The sequence below is a fragment of the Globicephala melas genome, chromosome 3 (genome assembly GCF_963455315.2).
Source record: "Globicephala melas chromosome 3, mGloMel1.2, whole genome shotgun sequence".
In the NCBI taxonomy this organism is placed as follows: Eukaryota; Metazoa; Chordata; class Mammalia; order Artiodactyla; family Delphinidae; genus Globicephala; species Globicephala melas.
In genome coordinates, this window is record NC_083316.1 from 159,692,843 (window position 1) to 159,711,705 (window position 18,863).

At 48.9% G+C, this 18,863-nt stretch overlaps 1 protein-coding gene and 1 pseudogene across 5 annotated transcripts in view; one reads left to right on the forward strand and one right to left on the reverse strand.

Annotated features, from left to right (window-relative positions):
- Window positions 1–393: 393 nt before the first annotated feature.
- The window catches only part of PGPEP1 (pyroglutamyl-peptidase I), a 42,525-nt gene continuing 24,055 nt past the window's right edge, over window positions 394–18,863 (forward strand). For 3 of the 5 annotated variants that reach the window (XM_060296913.1, XM_030880111.3, XM_030880109.2), the window contains exons 1-3: window positions 394–526; window positions 2,608–2,660; window positions 15,563–15,679. In XM_060296913.1, coding sequence (XP_060152896.1) covers window positions 493–526; window positions 2,608–2,660; window positions 15,563–15,679 — 204 coding nt within the window. In that variant the 5' untranslated portion in view covers window positions 394–492. Of the gene's footprint in view, window positions 527–556; window positions 1,158–2,607; window positions 2,661–15,562; window positions 15,680–18,863 lie in introns of those variants that run through there. The other 2 variants (XM_030880107.3, XM_070045302.1) reach the window with 2 other exon arrangements.
- On the reverse strand, window positions 17,278–17,973 carry LOC115865480 (COMM domain-containing protein 10 pseudogene; annotated as a pseudogene).

An 18,863-nucleotide genomic window follows, 5' to 3' on the forward strand; every position in this document is an offset into this window, starting at 1 on the left:
CTTGAATGCCGCATCTGTGACCCCAGGAGGATTTAGGTGAATGGCCTTCCGAACTATGCCTCAGTTTTCTCATCTGTAAAAGGGGCCGAATAATGGAGCCTTGCTCACAGGGAGCTGGGGGGCACCGATATAACTCACAGCAAGCGATCGGTGAACATTGTGGAATGCATAACAGGCTCGTCCCCAGCGTGTGACTCGAGTTCAAGCGGCCACAGCCTGCAGTACGAACTGTCCTCATCGTACGGGTGGGTAAACTGAGGTTGGGGAGTGGGGGCAACCACGCACTACTGTGGGGAGAGTTAGGGATGGGGCGTGCACTCTGCGTCTTGGTCGCGGGGACGCGCACGCCCAGCGGCCCGGCCGGGGGCGGGGCCAGGGAGGGGCGGGGCCGGGCTTGGGGGCGGGGCGGCGCGGTGGCCGAGCGGCGGCAGCGGCAGCAACGGGCTCGCCGGGCCGGACAGGAGTGGGTCAAAGGCGCAGCCTGAGCCCGCCATGGAACAGCCCAGGAAGGCGGTGGTGGTGACGGGTACGCTCTGATGTAGTGCTCTGATGGCGGCCGCGGCAGCCGCGGCCCGTGGCGGGGGCGGGTCGGGCGGCTCCGGAGGCAGCGGGGCCGGAAGAAGCGCGGTGGCCCGGGTGGGGCAGGTGCTAGAAGTCGTCCCAGGTTTGGCAGATGTCATCGCCCGCGGGAGCCCAGCTCAGTCCGCGCGACAGAGAAAGTGGAGAAGGGGGCGCCTCTGTGGTCCCACTGTCAGGAGTCGGGGCAGGCAAGGACGTGGGTGTTCTGCCAAGTGCCCCACACGGAGCAGGCCCCTCTGGCCTCCTTCCTTCCCCGGTTGGGGACAGGGACCCTCCGGGCACTTGTTTGTTGTGTCTGCCCGGCCGGCAGGCTGGACTGGACTCCTCCCTGCCCCTCCCGAGGTCGGGTTTGTCACCACCCCCGGTCCCAGGGGACAAAGGTCGATTTGCGGGCAGGAAGTGCCCCGTGATAAGTTAATCTCTTGCCAGCCACTGCTCCCCGAGCCCTGCGCTAATGGGGGGTTGCTCCCCCCAGGCAGGGGCAGGTGAAGTTTGGGGAACCTCGGGTGCCCGGCCGTTCTTCCGCTTGTCCCAAGGACTGTCTTGGTCAAAATCTTTCCTGCCCGGGCTGTTTGTGGGTGAGTCTGGACCCCTGCCCCACTGTCACCGACTCCCCAAAACTAACTGCTTCTCCTCTAGGAGACTCCACCTCGGAGCCTCGTGTGCGGTCAGTTTCTGCCAGGCCTCTGGTCGGCGTGCGGGCGTGCGGTATTTTGACCCTGTCAGGAGGGTCAGAGTGAGAAATCCAGCTAAGGTTCGAACAGGTATATTGTGGTCCAGGGAGGTTTGGGCTGGTCCTGGAATTCCCAGGAATACAGAAGAAGCCACTTATCTGACAAACAGGTGTGTCAACTTGCCAGAGGGTCACTTTCCCCTGCAGCCCTCCTATATCTGCTTATTTATTACTTTAGTCCTGACTCAGCAGGCAGCCACGGGACTGGGCATTTTTCTTGCATGAGCTCGTTAAATCTTTACTGCCTCCATTTTGCAGAGGGGGAAACTGAGGCTCACAGAGGTCACCTTGTTTGTAAGTGGCTGAGCTGGGACTCATACTTGGTCCATGCAGGAGGAGGAAAGGGGTGGAGAGGTTCTGACCCTACTTGGGGGCCCCCTGCTGATCCAGGGAACAGTATGCCTCCCAGGGCCATGATACCACTTGGGACACTTGGCCCAACTGGAGTGACCCATGGTTCAATGACAGCCTTTCTTGGAGAGGTTTATTTTTTAGAGAGGTTTATTTTTTAGGTGTGTTGGGGGCGATTAGAAGAGGGAGGCCACAGACTTTCCTGGGTCTGTGTTTGAATCCGTGCTCTTCCGTCTCCTTGCTGTGAGACCTTGGGCAGCTGGCTTCACCTCTCTGTACCTCAGTCCCAGCTCCTCTAAAATGGGCCCAGGAAACACCCGTGCCTGAAAGAGAGGCACAGGGAGGCTGAATGCCACAGGGCATGCAGAGCACTTAGCACATGCTCAGGTGAGAATCTGGTTTGTAAATGGGGCCTGGAGTTTGAGTGAGTAGGGAGGAGGGTGGTGGGATGATGTCTGGACAGCCTGACCTGGGAGATATACACATGCATCCCTTAAGGGCCGTTCCTTATCAGGTGATGATTCACAGACCGCCTATGGCCCTGCAGTTCCAGAGTCCAGGGAGGAGGCACAAAGACAATGATAAAATTATATTATATTTGGGGGTCAAGGATAGGGGAAGAAATCGGGAAGGGAACAAAGGCCAGCCTTTTCTGGGGCAAAAGGAGGGCACTGGCCTCTTGCTGGGCATGAAGGTCAGGTGAAAGTGAGGACGAGAAAGGACTCACAGCTTCTGTTAAGAGCAGACAAGTTTGTGTGATGGAGGGCTCTGAAGGGCCACTGGGTGCACCCCAAACTTGGGACCAGGCCCCCGACATTGTCCCAGGTGGCAGCTGCTCCCGAAGCTCCCTGCTCCATTCTCCTGGATGAAAGCAGCAGCCTGGCCCTGGGCAGGGCAGGAGGGGCCGCTGGGTGGTGACATGCTGCTTTTCTTATTTTTTTCAGGGTTCGGCCCTTTTGGGGAACACACTGTGAATGCCAGCTGGATTGCAGTCCAGGTAACTGGATCCAGAGGGGAGGAATCAGGCTTGGGGCTGGGCTTCCCCTGGAAATACTTGACACCAAAGAAAGGAAGTAACCTACGAAGAGAACATCTCCTGTGAAGCTTCCTGAGAGATATTTAAGTCTGATATACACTTCCTCTCAGATAGTTACCACTGTAGCTTGCGTTTGTTGAGTGCTTGCTCTGCGCCAAGCGTTTTTTGCTGCCCAGCATGCTGAATTCTCCCAACAACCCTTAGGTGCAGTTATTCTTGTGCCCACTTTATGGATGAGGAAACTGAGGCACAGAGAGAGTTATCTGAGGTCATCCAGCTCAGAAACCAGAGTGGCATTTCTTCGGAAGTATCCCATGCCACAGCCAGGTTTTGGGGGACCAGGCAGGGATATTGGGGGATGTATTAACCTTGTAGAGGGGGTGCAGTGACCCTCAGTGTTGCTTCCTGGCAGCTGGAGGAAGCAAAGGCTGCATATTGCCGGGGAGGAGGTCTCTCCCGCTGTCCTGAGCCTTCCAGTTTCTTTGTCAGCTGGGGCATTTGGAGGGACAGACTGGGGAACAATGGGCAGAGAGAAAGAGAGAAAAGTTTCCTCCTTATATAAATCAGATCTGCATGGACCAGAGCCAAGCTCGTGTTAATCCTAGCCCATTAGATTCTTGATTTAAAGCATCCCCTGCTTTCCACTCCAGAGCCCTGAATTCGGAGAAAAATCCAAGCTGAAACCTCAGTGTGTCTATTCCCAGTTGGGGTGCCCCACCTTTTTTGTTACCCTTCTTCCGGACCTCAAAATCTTGGCCACATTCCTCTCCCTTTTTAAAAATTTTCACCCCACTTTGCTAGCGGAACAGAGGGACAGGATCCCCGGGATTCCGCAGATGGGAGCATGTCTGAGGCCCTGCTCGTCGCACCCGCTCCCTGGAGCCCCAGACAAAAAGGAAACAGCGTGTTTCTGAAGACGTGTGTGTCTGGCTTTGTGCGAGTTTCAGACAGGAGTCTTCACGGGGCTGAGTGGACACAAAGCTGTGTGTCTGAATTCCTGGGCCCCAGACACTATGATCTGCATCTAAATAGGAGAAAAATCAATTAAACAATCTTTGGAAATCCCTCCGAGCTTTGGGACTCGGATGGTGGAGGATGGCAGCTTTTCATCCTGCTGCCGGTGGGGACGTACCCCTTATATTTCAGTCACCCATCCCTCCAGACCTCACCTCTAGAAGACTTTCAGTTTTCTTCCTCAACTTTATGAGACAAGAAGAGAGAATTCTCCACCATTCCCCAGCTAAAAAATGCCAACCTTCCCAGATCCAATTGTTTCCCTTAAAAAAGCAACAACAGCAAAAACTGGAGTTGCCCATACATACCCTGAGTGCGCACAGCAGTGTTAGCCCATGAAATTTGACACGTGTACCTCCGCAGCACCTGAGTTCAGATCAAGACCTAGAACATTCTCAGCCCCTTCTCTGTTCGTCCCCATTGCAGAAGCCCCTTGTGTCCTTTCCCAGCTACTCCCACTCCACCCGCCAACCCCACTCCCAGGTGTAAACCTCTCTGCTGACTTTATGGCCTCCATAGGTGCGTTTTACCTGTTCTAGAACTTGGTGTCATTGGAATTGCACTTGGGTCCTATGCCTTCTGCACAGCAGAGCATCTGCCGGATCCACCCATGGGGTGGCTAGGAGCCGCTGGTGGTGCTTTTCAGTTACTCTGGATAAAACAGATTTGCCCATGGAAAGGGTGTAGTCATTGGATGGGTCAAATCCGTCCCTCAAGAAAATATGCCTCAGAGTGTTCTTGGTGTGATCCAGACATGAGTTGTGGGCAACCATTGATGTCTGTCACCTCAAGCTGAAGATGGGTGTTTGGTGAGGCGGAGTGAGCAGCCGTTACTTCCTGTCCCAACTGATTTTTCTGAAGCTCGAGTTGCCACCTGTGGAAGGAAGGAACTTCTCCTCTGCCAGGGACCAACTCACTTCTCTCTGTCTGTCTCTCCCCTTCTCTCTGTTTCTCTGTCACTCTCAGTCTCTCTCTGGGTGCCTCTATCTCTCTCTGGGTCTCTGTCTCTTCCTGACTCTCTCCCTCCCCCACCTCCTTCTCTCTCTCTCTCTCTCTCTGTCTCTCTCTCTCTCTTTATGTCTCTCTCCTCTCTCTCTTATCTGACCTTCCTTCTTCATGCCCTGGGTGAACTGGCGCCCCAGCAGAGAGTGAACTGTTTCCCATCAGCCACATTCTGGAGGTGGGAGTTCTGGGGACAGAGGGGCACCCCTCCTTTCCTCTTTCCCAGGAAAAAATGCCGCTGCCCCTGGCACCCCACACAGGAGGGACTGCATTTTTCAAGTGTCCCGTCTCCCCGCAGGTCTTGGGTGGCGGGAGTGGGATGCTGGCTGCGGGTCTTTCTCGCCCTAGGAGGCTCAGGTGGGTGTTGAGGGCTTGGACTCTGTTGGCTTGGGGCCAACTGTAGCCTTCTCTGCCCAAGTGGGGCAAGGAGGAGTCGGGTCACAGGACAATTACTGCCACAGTGAGTCTAGACAGACCTGCTAAGGATATTAACCAGGGAACAAAGCGGGTCTTTGTTATGGGGTCAAGGGAATCGGTCAGACGCAGCCGCGCGGCAGGGTCTTGTCAGGTAGGTAGGGTGTAGACAATGTGTTGTCTGGGGCGCACAAGCCCCGTTACTTTCACAGTCTGTGCTTGGTGGCTGTGCTGGCTGCAGATTGTCGTGGGACTTGGGGTGTGCTGCTGCCCTCCCCCCAGGAGGACTGTCCAGTCCTTTTGGAGCAGAAAGTGGTCAGAGGCCAAGAATTTCGCTTGATTACGGGCCACCTGCTTCTCTTAACTTCAGATGAATGGTACAGCTGCTCCTCCCCCACCATTGCCCTTATTAAAATTGGGGAATCATTTGTATAAAAACATGTACAGATCTTCAGTGCCCCCATCACTTTGGTGAAAAGTGTTTATGCCCATGTCACCAATACTTCGATCAAGGTGGTTGATTCCCATCAACCCAGAACATTCTTTCCTGCTACCCCACCCCCCGCCCCCCATCGCTCCTCAGCTGCTTCCTGAGCTCCGTCACCGCAGATGAGTTTTGCCTGGTCTCAAGCTGCAAAGAAATGAATGGGATGGTGTGTTCCTCTGGCACCGGCTGCTTTTCCTCACCCTGTATTGGGGTGTGTGTGTGTGTGTGTGTGTGTGTGTGTGTGTGTGTGTGGCGGGGGGACAACTGTCTCCTTTCCCGACCCACCCCTCCTCCCATTGGCACTGACACTGGGGGCTTCAGGGTTTGCTCCCCAAGAGTAAAGCAACAAGGATGCCCCTCTCAGGGTCTCTAGCGAGCATGCGGACGCCTCTCTGTGGGGATGCTGGCCATGGGGTGTGTGTATTTCTTTGATGGTGGGTTTCTTAGTTTATTTTTTCCCCCAGATGGGGAGGGGTAGGTGGGAACCCAGAGGACATGAGGAGGAAAGGTTAGGACAAGAAGGTGACTCACTCCATGGCTCCCTGGTGGCACCAGGTCATTTCCTACCGTCAAAAGTCGATGTGGGCGATTCTTCCCACTAATGCTTGGTAAACATCACCCAGTGGGAGAGACCCTTGAGTTACTCTGGGCGGGCAGTGGTGCTCAGCATGTAGCGCCTGTTCTGCTGGGTGAAGGGAGAGGGGCAGAGAGACAGGATCCATAAGGCGGGGCTGCTGCCCTGAGCTGGGGGTCTGACCTTGGCGTATCAGATGTCATGGTGGCCACCGGGAGGGTTACTGCGCCGTATAGAGGGTTCCTTGGCTTGGTCACTAACCGAGTTAGTAGCATCCTCAGTACCCCACCCCCCCTGCCCATAGAGATTCTTCCACCAAATTGACTTGCCTGGGCATATGGGTGGCCTGTCCCGTGGACAGCTTTGGGGATAACTCCCTGAGTGAAACTCTGAACAAATAAAGATGATCCTTTTAAGTCCTCACTTAACCTGGGGGATGGATTCTTTTCACTACTGGACTTTCAACATGTTGCCAGAAAGCACTGCCAGGGCCATGCGGAAAAGAAACGGGAGGGGGCAGGGAACTTTCAAGCTGTGGGGGACAGGAGGGTAAGAAAAAGTTGGGTCGTGGTTGACAGGATGTAAAGATAGATGAGATTATTTACCTTATGCTGAGATGTCTTTGCTGGAGATCTCTCCTCCCAGCCACGGCAGGAGAGGAAGACAAAGAAGTCCTTTCACACCCAGAGTCCCCAAGTGTTAACATTATACTACATTTGCTCTTTCTCTATAGATAAATAGGTAGGTAGATAAATATAGTTTAAAAATGTTTTTGACTTCCAAGTCATTTTTTAAACTGTGGTAAAATATATATAACATAAGCTTTACCACCTTAACCATTATTATTAAGTGTACAGTTGAGTGGCATTACGCACCTTCACATTGTTTTGCAGCCATCACCATCATTGGTTTCCAGAACTTTTTCATCTTCCTAAACTGAAACCCTGTCCCCATTAAACACTAACTGCTCATTCCTCACTCTCCCGGCTCCTGGCAGCTACCACATTCTCCTTTCTGTCTCTATGGATCTGACTACACTAGGGACCTCATATAAATGCAAGCATACAGTTTTGTGCTATTGCGCCTGGCTTATTTCATTTAGCATGATGTTTTCAAGGTTCATTCGTGTTGTAGCATGTGTCAGAATTTCCTTCCTCTTGAAGGTTGATATATATCCCATTGCCTGGTCGCAAGCTGTATATACCACATTTTGCTTATCCATTAATAGGTCAGTAGACACTCGGGTTGCGTCTACATCTTAGCTCTTACGAATAATGCAGCCATGAACATGGGCCTACAAATATCTCTTCAAGGTCCTGCTTTCAGTCCTTGTGGGTATAGACCCTGAAGTGGAATGACTGCATCCTATGGTAATTCTGTGTTTAATATTTTGAGGAACTGTCGTGCTCTGTGTCATTTAAGGGTCAGTTGCAGACATGATACTCCTCTATCCCTAAATAAGTCACTGTGTGTTTCCTAAAACACAGCCTCAGCACAGTGATCAAAAGCAGGCTTATTGGACATTGATACAATTCTATAATCTACAGACCTGATTCAGATTTTGCCAACCACCCTGTTAATGTCCTTCACAGCAGAAGAAAGTTCCAGATTATATGTAGGGTTCAGTTGTCCCATTTCTTTAATCCCCTGTGGTCTGGAAAATTCCTCAGTCTTCCTTTGTGTCTCATGGCATGACATGCTTGTTAAGAACTGCTCAATCCTTTGGAGAGTGTCCGTCAGGGTGGCTCCTCCAGTGTTTCCTCATGACTAGATGGAGGCTGTGTGTGTATTGGGGGCAGGAATCCCACAGAAGTAACGTTGTGTCCTTCTCCGTGCATCATATCAGGAGGCACTGGTTATATTGCTGCGTCTCATTCTTGGTATCATTGACCTTGATCACTTGCTAAAGGTGAGGTCTGATGGATTTCTTCTTTGCAAAGTTACTATCTTGCCCTTTGTGATGAAAAAGTATCCATAGAGAGATACTTTGAGACCCTGTAAAGAGATGCTTTGAGACCATATTAGCATCCCCTGGTGAGTCTCACCTGAATCAGTTATTATTTTAGTATGATGCTTGCCAAATGATGGTTTTCTAATTCCATCTTACCTTCGACACTTTTTAAGACCTTCTGTGAGTTTATTTGTATCTGCGTGGACTCATGGGTACTGTCTTCAACAGATGATAATCTCTTAATTTTTTTTAATTTTTATTTTATATTGGAGTATGGTTGGTTTACAGTGTTGTGTTAGTTTCAGGTCTACAGCAAAGTGATTCAGTTATACATATACATATATCTATTATTTTTCAGATTCTTTTCCTGTATAGGTTATTACATCCTTCTCTCTTAATTTTGATGTTCAAATTGTCCCGGATTTGGCCCGTGGCAGCCCCTTCAGGCTGGCTCCTGTATCATTCTTGAGCACTTCTTTCCTTTTTGGTTTCAGGCTCACTTTTTGGAAATGCATTTTTTTTAACTTTATTTTTTTATTCAAACAGAAAGTCACACAAATTATAATCATCCTCATCAGTTCACTCAGTCCCATGTAATTAATTGTTTTTCATCTTGGTCTTTTGTTAGCACTTTTATGAATTCATCACTTTTCCATTAGAGTTCTGAAAATTCCTTTTCATTCAGTTCAGCAGTATAGTCAGTTACCAGAAACCTGTACTTGTCAGAGCCTTTTCCATGAATTCTTTGAAGATGAAACCCTTTTATAGGAACTTTTTTTTTTTTTGCGGCACGCGGGCCTCTCACCGCTGTGGCCTCTCCCGTTGGCGGAGCACAGGCTCCGGACGCGCAGGCTCAGCGGCCATGGCTCACGGGTGCAGCCGCTCCGCGGCACGTGGGATCCTCTCGGACCGGGGCACGAACCCGCGTCCCCTGCATCGGCAGGCGGACCCCCAACCACTGCGCCACCAGGGAAGCCCAAGCCAAGTGTGTTTGACTTTAGCCTCTTTGGGCCAAGTGCTCACTTTTTCTTTTTCACTTTTGAAAACATAATTGAATGTGGCCTTTTATGTCTCCTTTCACTCAGCATAACATTTTCAAGGTCCGTCCCTGCTGTAGCATGAATCAATGCTTCACTGCTTTCCATGGCTGTGTTGGGTCTTTGTTGCTGCGTGCAGGCTTTCTCTAGTTGCAGCAAGCGGGGGCTACTCTTCGTTGCAGTGTGCGGGCTTCTCACTGCAGTGTCTTCTCCTGTTGCGGAGCACAGGCTATAGGCACGTGGGCTTCAGTAGTTGTTGCATGTGGGCTCAGTAGTTGTGGCTCGTGGGCTCAGTAGTTGTGGCTCGTGGGCTCAGTAGTTGTGGCTCGCAGGCTCTAGAGCGCAGGCTCAGTAGTTGTGGTGCACAGGCTTAGTTGCTCGGCGGCATGTGGGATCTTCCCAGACCACGGCTCGAACCCGTGTCCCCTGCATTGGCAGGTGGATTCTTAACCACTGTGCCATCAGGGAAGTCCCCACTTTCCTTAAAAATGAAAAGTTTGTGTATCCCCATTTCCCCTACATGTTCAAGATCCTGATAAAGGGACACAGTTCATCATTTAAGGGAAAAGAGGAGGACCCCAGATTGGGTGCCTTCACATATCTGGGTCCTTCCTCCTGCCCAGGCAGTTGGGAATTTGAAATTCCTGCAAATTATGTGTGTGTGGAGGGCTTGGAAGTGGATATTTACTCTGTAGATTTTATTTTGTTTCACTTCATTTCATTTCTTTTTTTTTTTTTTTTTTGGCCATGCCACGTGGCTTGAGGGATCTTCGTTTCCTGACCAGGGATTGAACCCGGGCCATCGGCAGTGAAAGCATGAAATCCTAATCACTGAAATCCTAATCACTCGACCACCAGGGAATTCCCTTGTCCTGTTTCTTTTCTTTTCTTTTTTTTTCCTTTCTTTTTAAAAAATATTTATTTATTTTATTTTTGGCTGCATTGGGTCTTCGTTGCTGCGTGCGGTCTTTCTTTAGTTGTGGCGAGCGGGGACTACTCTTTGTTGCGGTGCGCGAGCTTCTCATTGCAGTGGCTTCTCTTGTTGCGGAGCTTGGGCTCTAGGTGCTCGGGCTTTAGTAGTTGTGGCATGCGGGCTTCAGTTGTTGTGACTCACGGGCCTAGTTGCTCCGCTGCATGTGGGATTCCTGGACCAGGGCTTGAACCCATGCCCCCTGCATTGGCAGGCGGATTCTTAACCACTGCGCCACCAGGGAAGCCCCCGGTCCTGTTTCTATTGATTGATTTTTCTCTTCATTATGGGTGGTAGTTTTTGGCTTCTTTGCATGCCTGGTAAGTTTCAACTGATGCCAGACCTTGTGAATTTTACCTTGTGGCATGCTGTATCCTTTTGTATTTCCTCAAAATATTCTTGATCTTTGTTCTGGGATACAATTAAGCTACTGGAAACAGTTCCTTTCCAGCCTTGCTGTTCAGTTTTGTTAGGCAGAACCAGAGCAGTCTCCGCTCTGGGGCTAATTTTTCTCCACTTCCTTGTGAAGTTTTTCCACTCTGGCTGGTGGGAACAAGTATTTCCAACCTGGTGTGAGCTCGGAGGCTTGTTCCCTCTGTTCCTTTCAAGTGACTCTGTCCCTGGCCTCTGCATGCGTGTAAACCCATCAGTCCTCGGACTCTCAAAAGATCTCTGGATCAACTTCTAGATTGATCTCTCTCTCTCTTCCTCCCTCTCTCTCCCTCTCTCTTCCTCTCTCCCTCTCTACACACACTCTCTACCTACTTCCCTCCTCCCCTTCCCCTCCCCCCTCCTCTCCCTCCCCCTACCTCCTCTTCCCCCCAGGTACCTCCTGTCCACGACTCCACTCTGCAAACTGTAGCCTTCTTACACTTTCTAGAACCTCAGCTTTGACTCCTCAACTCCACGTCTGAAAACTGTTATTTTACACATTTTATCTATTTTTTTTTTCACTTATGCCATATTAGGCAGAAATTTTGGATTTTTTTTGGATTTTTTTGGATTTTTTTTAAAGGAAACACATTAATGTTTTAAAATATAATTTAACATTGTTTTATTTTTTCTAGTTTCTTCTATTGTTTTATTTTTTCTCCCTATGACATGGATACTACTGTTCACCCATTTACAGATGAGGGAGCTAAAGCACAGAGAGGTTGAGTGACTTACCCAGGGTCACCCAGCCAGGGAGTGAGGGGAGGGGAGGGAGAACAAACCTGGTCACCTGGCTCTAGAGGCTCCACCCCTGATTCCTACCCTCCACCATCCATGCAATTAAGAGCTGCTTTTTTCCTTTTTAAAAAAATTGAGATGAACTTGCATAGTATAAAACTTTTAAAGTATACAAATCAGTGGCATTTATTACATTCACAGTGTTGTCCAACCACCACCTCTATTTAATTCCAGAACATTTTTATCATCCAAAAAGGAAATCCTGTCCCCGTTAGCAGTCACTCCCCATCCCCAGTCCCCAAGCCCCTGGCAACCATTGATCTGCTTTCTGTCTCTGTGGATTTGCCTGTCCTGGACATTTCACATAAACAGAGTCATATAATATGTGACCTTTTGTGTCTGGCTTTTTTCATGCAGCATGATGTTTTCAAGGTTCATCCACATTGTAGCATGTGTCAGTGCTTCATTCCTTTTCATGGCTGAGTAATATTCCACTGTATGGATGGACCACATTTTGTTTATATTCTTTCATCCAGTGATGGATACTTCAGCTGTTGCAAATAGTTAGGAGCTACTTTTAAATGTAGGAAAGGATGAAAAGGAAAGCGGTCACAGCCAGCAGTGAGTCCAAACCCCCACTTACAGTTAAGAAAAACAAGGCACCCTCAGGAGGGTCGGGTACTTGCCCAGGCTCACCTGGGTCTGTATTTGTTCTCAGTCCAAGCTTGAACTGCTCACTTGTTCAGCCGACATTCACCAGCACCGAATGTGTGCACATCTTGGGCCGTGGCCAAGACATTGACCTGTGGGACCAAGAGAGCATGTAAAGCAGGCTGGGCATCCAGAATGTCTTCTTGGGAGGCTGAGACATGAAGGCTAAGGAGTCAACTGACTGGAAAGTGATGGGAAGAGCATTCTAAGTGGAGGGAATAGCCAGTGCAAAGGCCCTGAGGCAGGAGTGAGTCTGGTATGTGGGAGGCTGTGTTGGGAGAAGTGAGCAGAAGGGGGACAAAGGGAGAGGAGGGCAGCATCCCGACCCCTCAGGGCATCGTGGGCTATGGTGGGGAGTTAAGATTTTTATTCTGAGCGTGGCAGGAGCCACAGCAGAGCGGAAGCAGGGAAAGCCTGCGTTGTGATTTTAGATGCTGCCTTGGGGGACAGGAGGCTGGGGCAGTGCTGGGGAGGAGGTGGGGCTTGATCTCCAAATCAATTTGCCAAAACAAAACTTGGGTGTATCCAACAAGCGTCAAGCAAACAGTGGTCTATAACCTCCTATTATTTTTAATGTGTGGCCATTCAGAATAATCACTCCGGGCGTGCAGCGTGCACAAACAGGGTGAATATTGATAAAATCACGGGAATGGAAACAGGGAGCACAGATCTAAAACCTCCAGCGCTTCTCAGGGGTTCAATGGTGTAAAAAACAATACGGTCAGGTAGGAATCATGGTTGTGTGCCAGCGAGCACCAGGCCTGCCTCGTCTCTGAATCCGTAAACCCTTGAAGAAAGTCCCCTCTGATTCCCACCACCACACTCCAGGGAGTTGAGAAGACAAAGGAGCATGAAGAATAAAAATATTAGTGACTAAGAAAAATGATTGTGGGAGAAATTAAATGGTTTACAAAGTTTTCTCTTTAGCGTCTTTTAAAATAGATCTCACACAAAATATAACCACCCTCCCCCCCAGCCCTCTACCCATCAGTGTCTGCAGCTCACCGTGCACCACGTTTGGGGAGCAGGTTTGCGCTCTGCCCTCTTCTGTCCGGCGGGGAGGGCTTCCTGATGTCACACGTAACTGGGCTTAGCAAGAGGGCTGGGGTCCCAGATCCTGGTGTTGGCATTTGAGACTCCCCCCCGCACACACACCTGCCTCGCCCCACCTACCCTCCAGATGTCCTTGTCTCCAGGTGACCTCTCTGGGGAGCAATTTGGAATTAGCTATCAGTGAGGAAAGACCTGCTGTTCCAGGCATCGGATACTCTCCAGAGCAACTGCAGTCAGTGGGGCACAGATTTGGCATAGCGTGGGTATAGCAAGGTCAAGGCAACCAGAGAAAGAAATCCTGCAGCCGCTGCAGGAGATGCAAGAACTCACCTCTAGGGACTTCCCTGGTGGTCCAGTGGTTAGGACTCCACACTTTCACTGCCGTGGGCCTGGGTTCAGTTCCTGGTCGGGGAACTAAGATCCCACAAGCGGCGCAGCGTGACCAAAAAAAAAAAAAAAAAAAAAGAGCTCACCTCTAGTGAATTCGGCACGGCCAGATGCAAAAACTGCTTCGCCTGGGACCTGCCCATAGAACTCTGTAACATCCGCCAGTGGTAGCATGTCCAAATTACTGCATGAGATCTGAGAATAATAGGAAACAGCCTGACCGATAATCATTATTTGGGGTATTAATTTTACCATGAAGAATGCTCAGTTTTTGATATTGAGCTGAAACCTTCATCCCTGAACGTCTCTGCTCACCCCTGGACGCCAGAGCTGCCAGGATCATCATTCCTCCGGGAAAGTTCGTTCTGGGTCTGCTGTGCTCTGGGTTGTGGGCCATCTGGGGGAAGGAGGCCCAGTCATGGGCTCTGCCACATTGAGAATCTGAGGAAAGCATCCGTGTTTCCCCAGAAAAGTACGCATGTGGTGATCCATCATAGCCCTTTTTTCCCAGATATATATTTATATATACATATATATGTATGTACTTATGTATACATATTCTTTTTCAGATTTTTTCCATTATAGTTTATTACAAGATAGTGAATATAGTTCCCTGTGCTGTACAGTAGGTCCTTGTTGGTTATCTATTTTGTATATAGTAGTGTGGATCTGTTAATCCCAAACTTCTAATTTATCCCTCCCTGCCCTTTCCCCTTTGATAACCGTCAGTTTGTTTTCTGGGTCTGTGAGTCTGTCTCTGTTTTGTAAATAAGTACATTTGTATCATTTTTTTTTAGATTCCACATATAAGTGAGATCATATGGTATTTGTCTTTCTCTGCTTGACTGACTTCACTTGGTATGATAATCTCTAGGGCTATCCATGTTGCTACAAATGGCATTATTTCACTCTTTTTTTAAAAAAATTATTTATTTTTGGCTGTGTTGGGTCTTTGTTGCTGCGTGCAGGCTTTCTCTAGTTGCAGCGAGCGAGGGCTACTCTTCGTTGCAGTGTGCGGGCTTCTCATTGCAGTGTCTTCTCTTGTTGCGGAGTACAGGCTATAGGCACGTGGGCTTCAGTAGTTGTGGCACGTGAGCTCAGTAGTTGTGGCTTGTGGGCTCAGTAGTTGTGGCTCGTGGGCTCAGTAGTTGTGGCTTGCAGGCTCTAGAGCGCAGGCTCAGTAGTTGTGGTGCACAGGCTTAGTTGCTCCGCGGCATGTGGGATCTTCCCGGACCAGGGCTCGAACCCATGTCCCCTGCATTGGCAGGCAGATTCTTAACCACTGTGCCACCAGGGAAGTCCCTATTTCACTCTCTTTTGTGGCTGAGTAGTATTCCATTTATATATATATCACATCTTCTTTATCCATTCATCTGTTGATGGACATATTTAGGTTGCTTCCATGTCTTGGCTATTGTAAATAGTGCTGCTATGAACATTGGGGTCATCATAGCCCATTTTTGTTTATAATTCATGATGTTCTTAAACCCCTTCATTCCTGAGATGGTTAGAGGCTCCCTAAGGAGTTGGGTCCATCTGTAAATATATGTTGAGACCCTGCTATCTACCATGCACCAAGTCTATAAATAATTCTTAACAGGTGTAACAAAGGGAGAGCGTAATAACAAACAACAAAAATAATAGTAGTAATGGTAGTCAACATTATTCGAGTCCCTACAGTATGCCAAACATTGCTTGGAACTCTTTAGCGTGAATTAGTTCCTTCATTTGTTATAACTACCTTGTGAAGTAAGTACTTTATTATCCCCATTTTACAGATGAGGAAACTGAGGCACAGAGAGGTTGAGTGACTTGCCCAAGTCACTGCCCTTCCCCCCACAGGCAGGGTTCAAATCCAGGAGACTAGCCTCAGAGGCCATGGTATCATGCTGCTGCCCACGGAGATGCTGAGAGAGGGGGTGGGGAAGGGGCTGAGGGAGGATCTTTGGGATAGGCCAGCGCATGTGCCTTCCCGCTCTGCAGTGAGTCAGGAACCCCGCCTGTCTTCTGAGGATAGGTCACTCTGTCCCCAGGGATCTAGTTATCCCTGCAGCCCTGACCTAATGCCACATTTCCTCTGCTCTTGCTCCCAGGAGCTGGAGAAGCTGGGGCTCGGTGACAGCGTGGACCTGCATGTGTATGAGATTCCAGTGGAGTACAAGACAGTCCAGAGGCTCATCCCCGCTCTGTGGGAGAAGCACAGTCCACAGGTAAATGGGGCAAAGATGAGTGGGGGAAAGGTAGGTGCTTCCCCATCAGGACCTGCAGGTGGGTGCCCCACACATGGATGGCTCGTGTGACTTTGTTCCTGCTCTGATCACATGGCTGACGCCACAGCCTTATTTCCTAAAGTGCCGCACTTTCCTGGGTTACCCTTAGAGGTGAGAGAGGAAAGCCAACATCTGGAACTTCACAGAGCCTGGTTCTGTCCCACTTGAGTTCTGTATCAGTCATGACCTGTTTGGTGATAAGTGACAGTCAAATCACACCTCAATCCAGCTTGAGCCCAAATGTTGGTATGCTTTAGGTATAGCTTCAGGTGCTTCAGGTGGTATAGATTCAGGTGCTCACCCAATGTCGTCAGCCTCCTCTCTTGACCACGTAGCTTTGCTTTGCTTTCCACTTTGCTTTTGCTGTGGCAAAGACAGGTGGTTGCTGGCTGATATCCTCCCAACTCAGCCACTCAGCAGAAAGAGAACACCTCTCCTCCAAATAATTCCCCAAAGTCTATGGCTGATTCTCATTGGCTGGCTCGGGTCAGAGGCCAGTCCCTGAGCCAATCACTATGGTTGGGGAAGAAGGAATGCTCTGATTTGTGAAGCCTGAGTCCCACATGCCCACTCCGGTGGCCAGAGGGTGGTGTCACCTCTCTCCAAACCTCCTAGAATGAGAAGAAGTGGAGGGTGGTCCACAAAGGGAAAATAGCTGTGGGAGAGAGCTGTGGTTTTAACCCAATATGATGGAATGGAGGCCAGACAGGCAGGAACCACACCCTCCCACAGAGGTAGTTTTGGCCCAGCCAAGACCTTGGGCAGGAGCCATCTGGGAACTTACCTGGGCTGGTATCTCTGACAAGTGCAGTCCCAGTCCCCTTTGTGGGGGCCTCACTCAGCTTCCGACCCTAGCCTGCTGTTTCAGATCCTCCAGGGCTGGCTGGAGGTATCTTCCTTTCTAAGAAGCCCTCTCATTGCACCTCAAGTAGAATTTGTCCCGTAAGGGGTGGGTGGGTGGGATAAAGTGGGAGGTTGGGATTAACATACACACACTACTATATATAAAATAGATAACTAATAAGGACCTACTGTATAGCATAGGGAACTCTACTCAATACTCTGTAATGGCCTATATGGGGAAGTAATCTAAAAATCAGTGGATATATGTATAACTGATTCACTTTGCTGTACACCTGAAACACAACATTGTAAATCAACTATACTCCAATAAAAAAAATTTTTTTGAATGTGGCTACTTTCTTATTTTTATTATTGTAATTAATGAAGTTCTGTGTTCTAAGGTACACATTACACTTTGTATCCATGGACCCTTCTTGATACATAAAAGTATCATCAAGTATGTAAAAAACAAAAAGGTCAGGCAATAAAGCAAAAATAGGACAGTAAAAACAATACGATATTCACTTTTGTTTCCTTTAAAACAGAAGTGTTCTTAACAATTGCTTGCTGTTGGCTCACAGAACTAGAGAATGTATATTAGAACATCTGTACTCAGAACAATGATCTTCCTTGGCCGTTACTGTGATAAGAAGCAATAAGCCATATAATTTACAAGAAGAAAGCTAATGAATCCTTCAGAAAACACAACCTGGCCGTTTATCTTCAGTGCAAAATAATAAGGTGGCAGGAGTATATAGAGAAACAAGTCTTGGAGAACATCCTGTAAGGGAATCCAGCTGTGCTTGTATGGTCACAAGCTTGTTATAGAAATCAAACAATTCCTTGTGACTGAATTCCACAAGAACTTCCTTCAGGCTCTTCGACTCTTCATTGCTCACTCCTAGCTGTAACACAGCTTGAAGAGATTTTAGTTTTGCTTGGGCAGAGTGGGCCATCTATCTGAAGGTTAAGCTGCCATCGACCGTCTCCAGCTTGTGGGGTGCGAGAATCCTCTGCCTGAATTTTTCAATTGCTTCTTGACCCATAGACGACCAAGCATTGACAAATGCTTCTGCTTTGTCTTGTCTAAGATGAATGTTCTCTAACTGCTGCTGCAAAGCAGCTGGCTTCACGTTGTGATATACGGCCTGTTCTAAAATGAATGATATTGTTGCAAGAACTAGGTGAAGATCTTGTCTCTCTAGAGAAAATGCAGCTTGGAGTCTTTCTTCCTCTTCTTCACTGAAACTATTCTCAGCCTTCAGGTGAAGTTTTTGAAGAATTGGGGTGAGCAATCGTGGAAGTTTTCCTATATCTATTTCATTTATCAGCGACACTGCTTTTTTCATGCTGGGGCTCTCCTGCAGAGTCAGTGCCGTGGATGCCGCCATCGTTGAAGCTCCCTCAAAACTCTTTTTTAAAAATTAGAATTTGGGGGCTTCCCTGATGGCGCAGTGGTTGAGAATCTGCCTGCCAATGCAGGCGACGCGGGTTCGTGCCCCGGTCCGGGAAGATCCCACATGCCGCGGAGCAACTGGACCCGTGAGCCACAACTACTGAGCCTGCGCGTCTGGAGCCTGTGCTCCGCAACGGGAGAGGCCGCGACAGTGAGAAGCCCGCGCACCGCGATGAAGAGTGGCCCCCGCTCGCCGCAACTGGAGAAAGCCCTCGCACAGAAACGAAGACCCAACACAGCCAAAAATAAATAAATAAATTTATTTTTTAAAAAAATTAGAATTTGTCCCTTTTTACAGAGGGGGACCTGGAGGCTCAGTGAGATGTGACTGAAGGTTCTGTGAATGAGCTTTTTCCTCTACTGTCTATATAGTCCTGCCTTATTCTAGCTAAAAAGAAAACCTAAGGCATGAAGATGTCTTAGAAATGTCTCACTATATAGAAAGGAATAAAGAAGAAGCATTTTAGGTCCAGGCTGCTACTGATGAGCTGTGAGGTCTCAGGGAAGCTCCTTGGGCTCCCCGTGCCTCAGTTTCCTCCTGTGACAGGTGGAAATAATAATAGTCAGGAATCAACCAAGCACAGATCAAAAATATTTGAAAAAAAATTCCAGAGAATTCCCTGGTGGTCCAGTGGTTAGAACCCCATGCTTCCACTGCTGGGGGCCCGGGTTTAATCCCTGGTTGGGGAACTAACATCCAGTAAGCCGTGCAGTGCAGAATAAATAAATAAATACATAAATTCAGAAAGTTCCAGAAAGCAAAACTTGAATTTGCCTTGAGCTGACAGCTATTTATTTATATAACATTTGCATTCTATTAGGTAT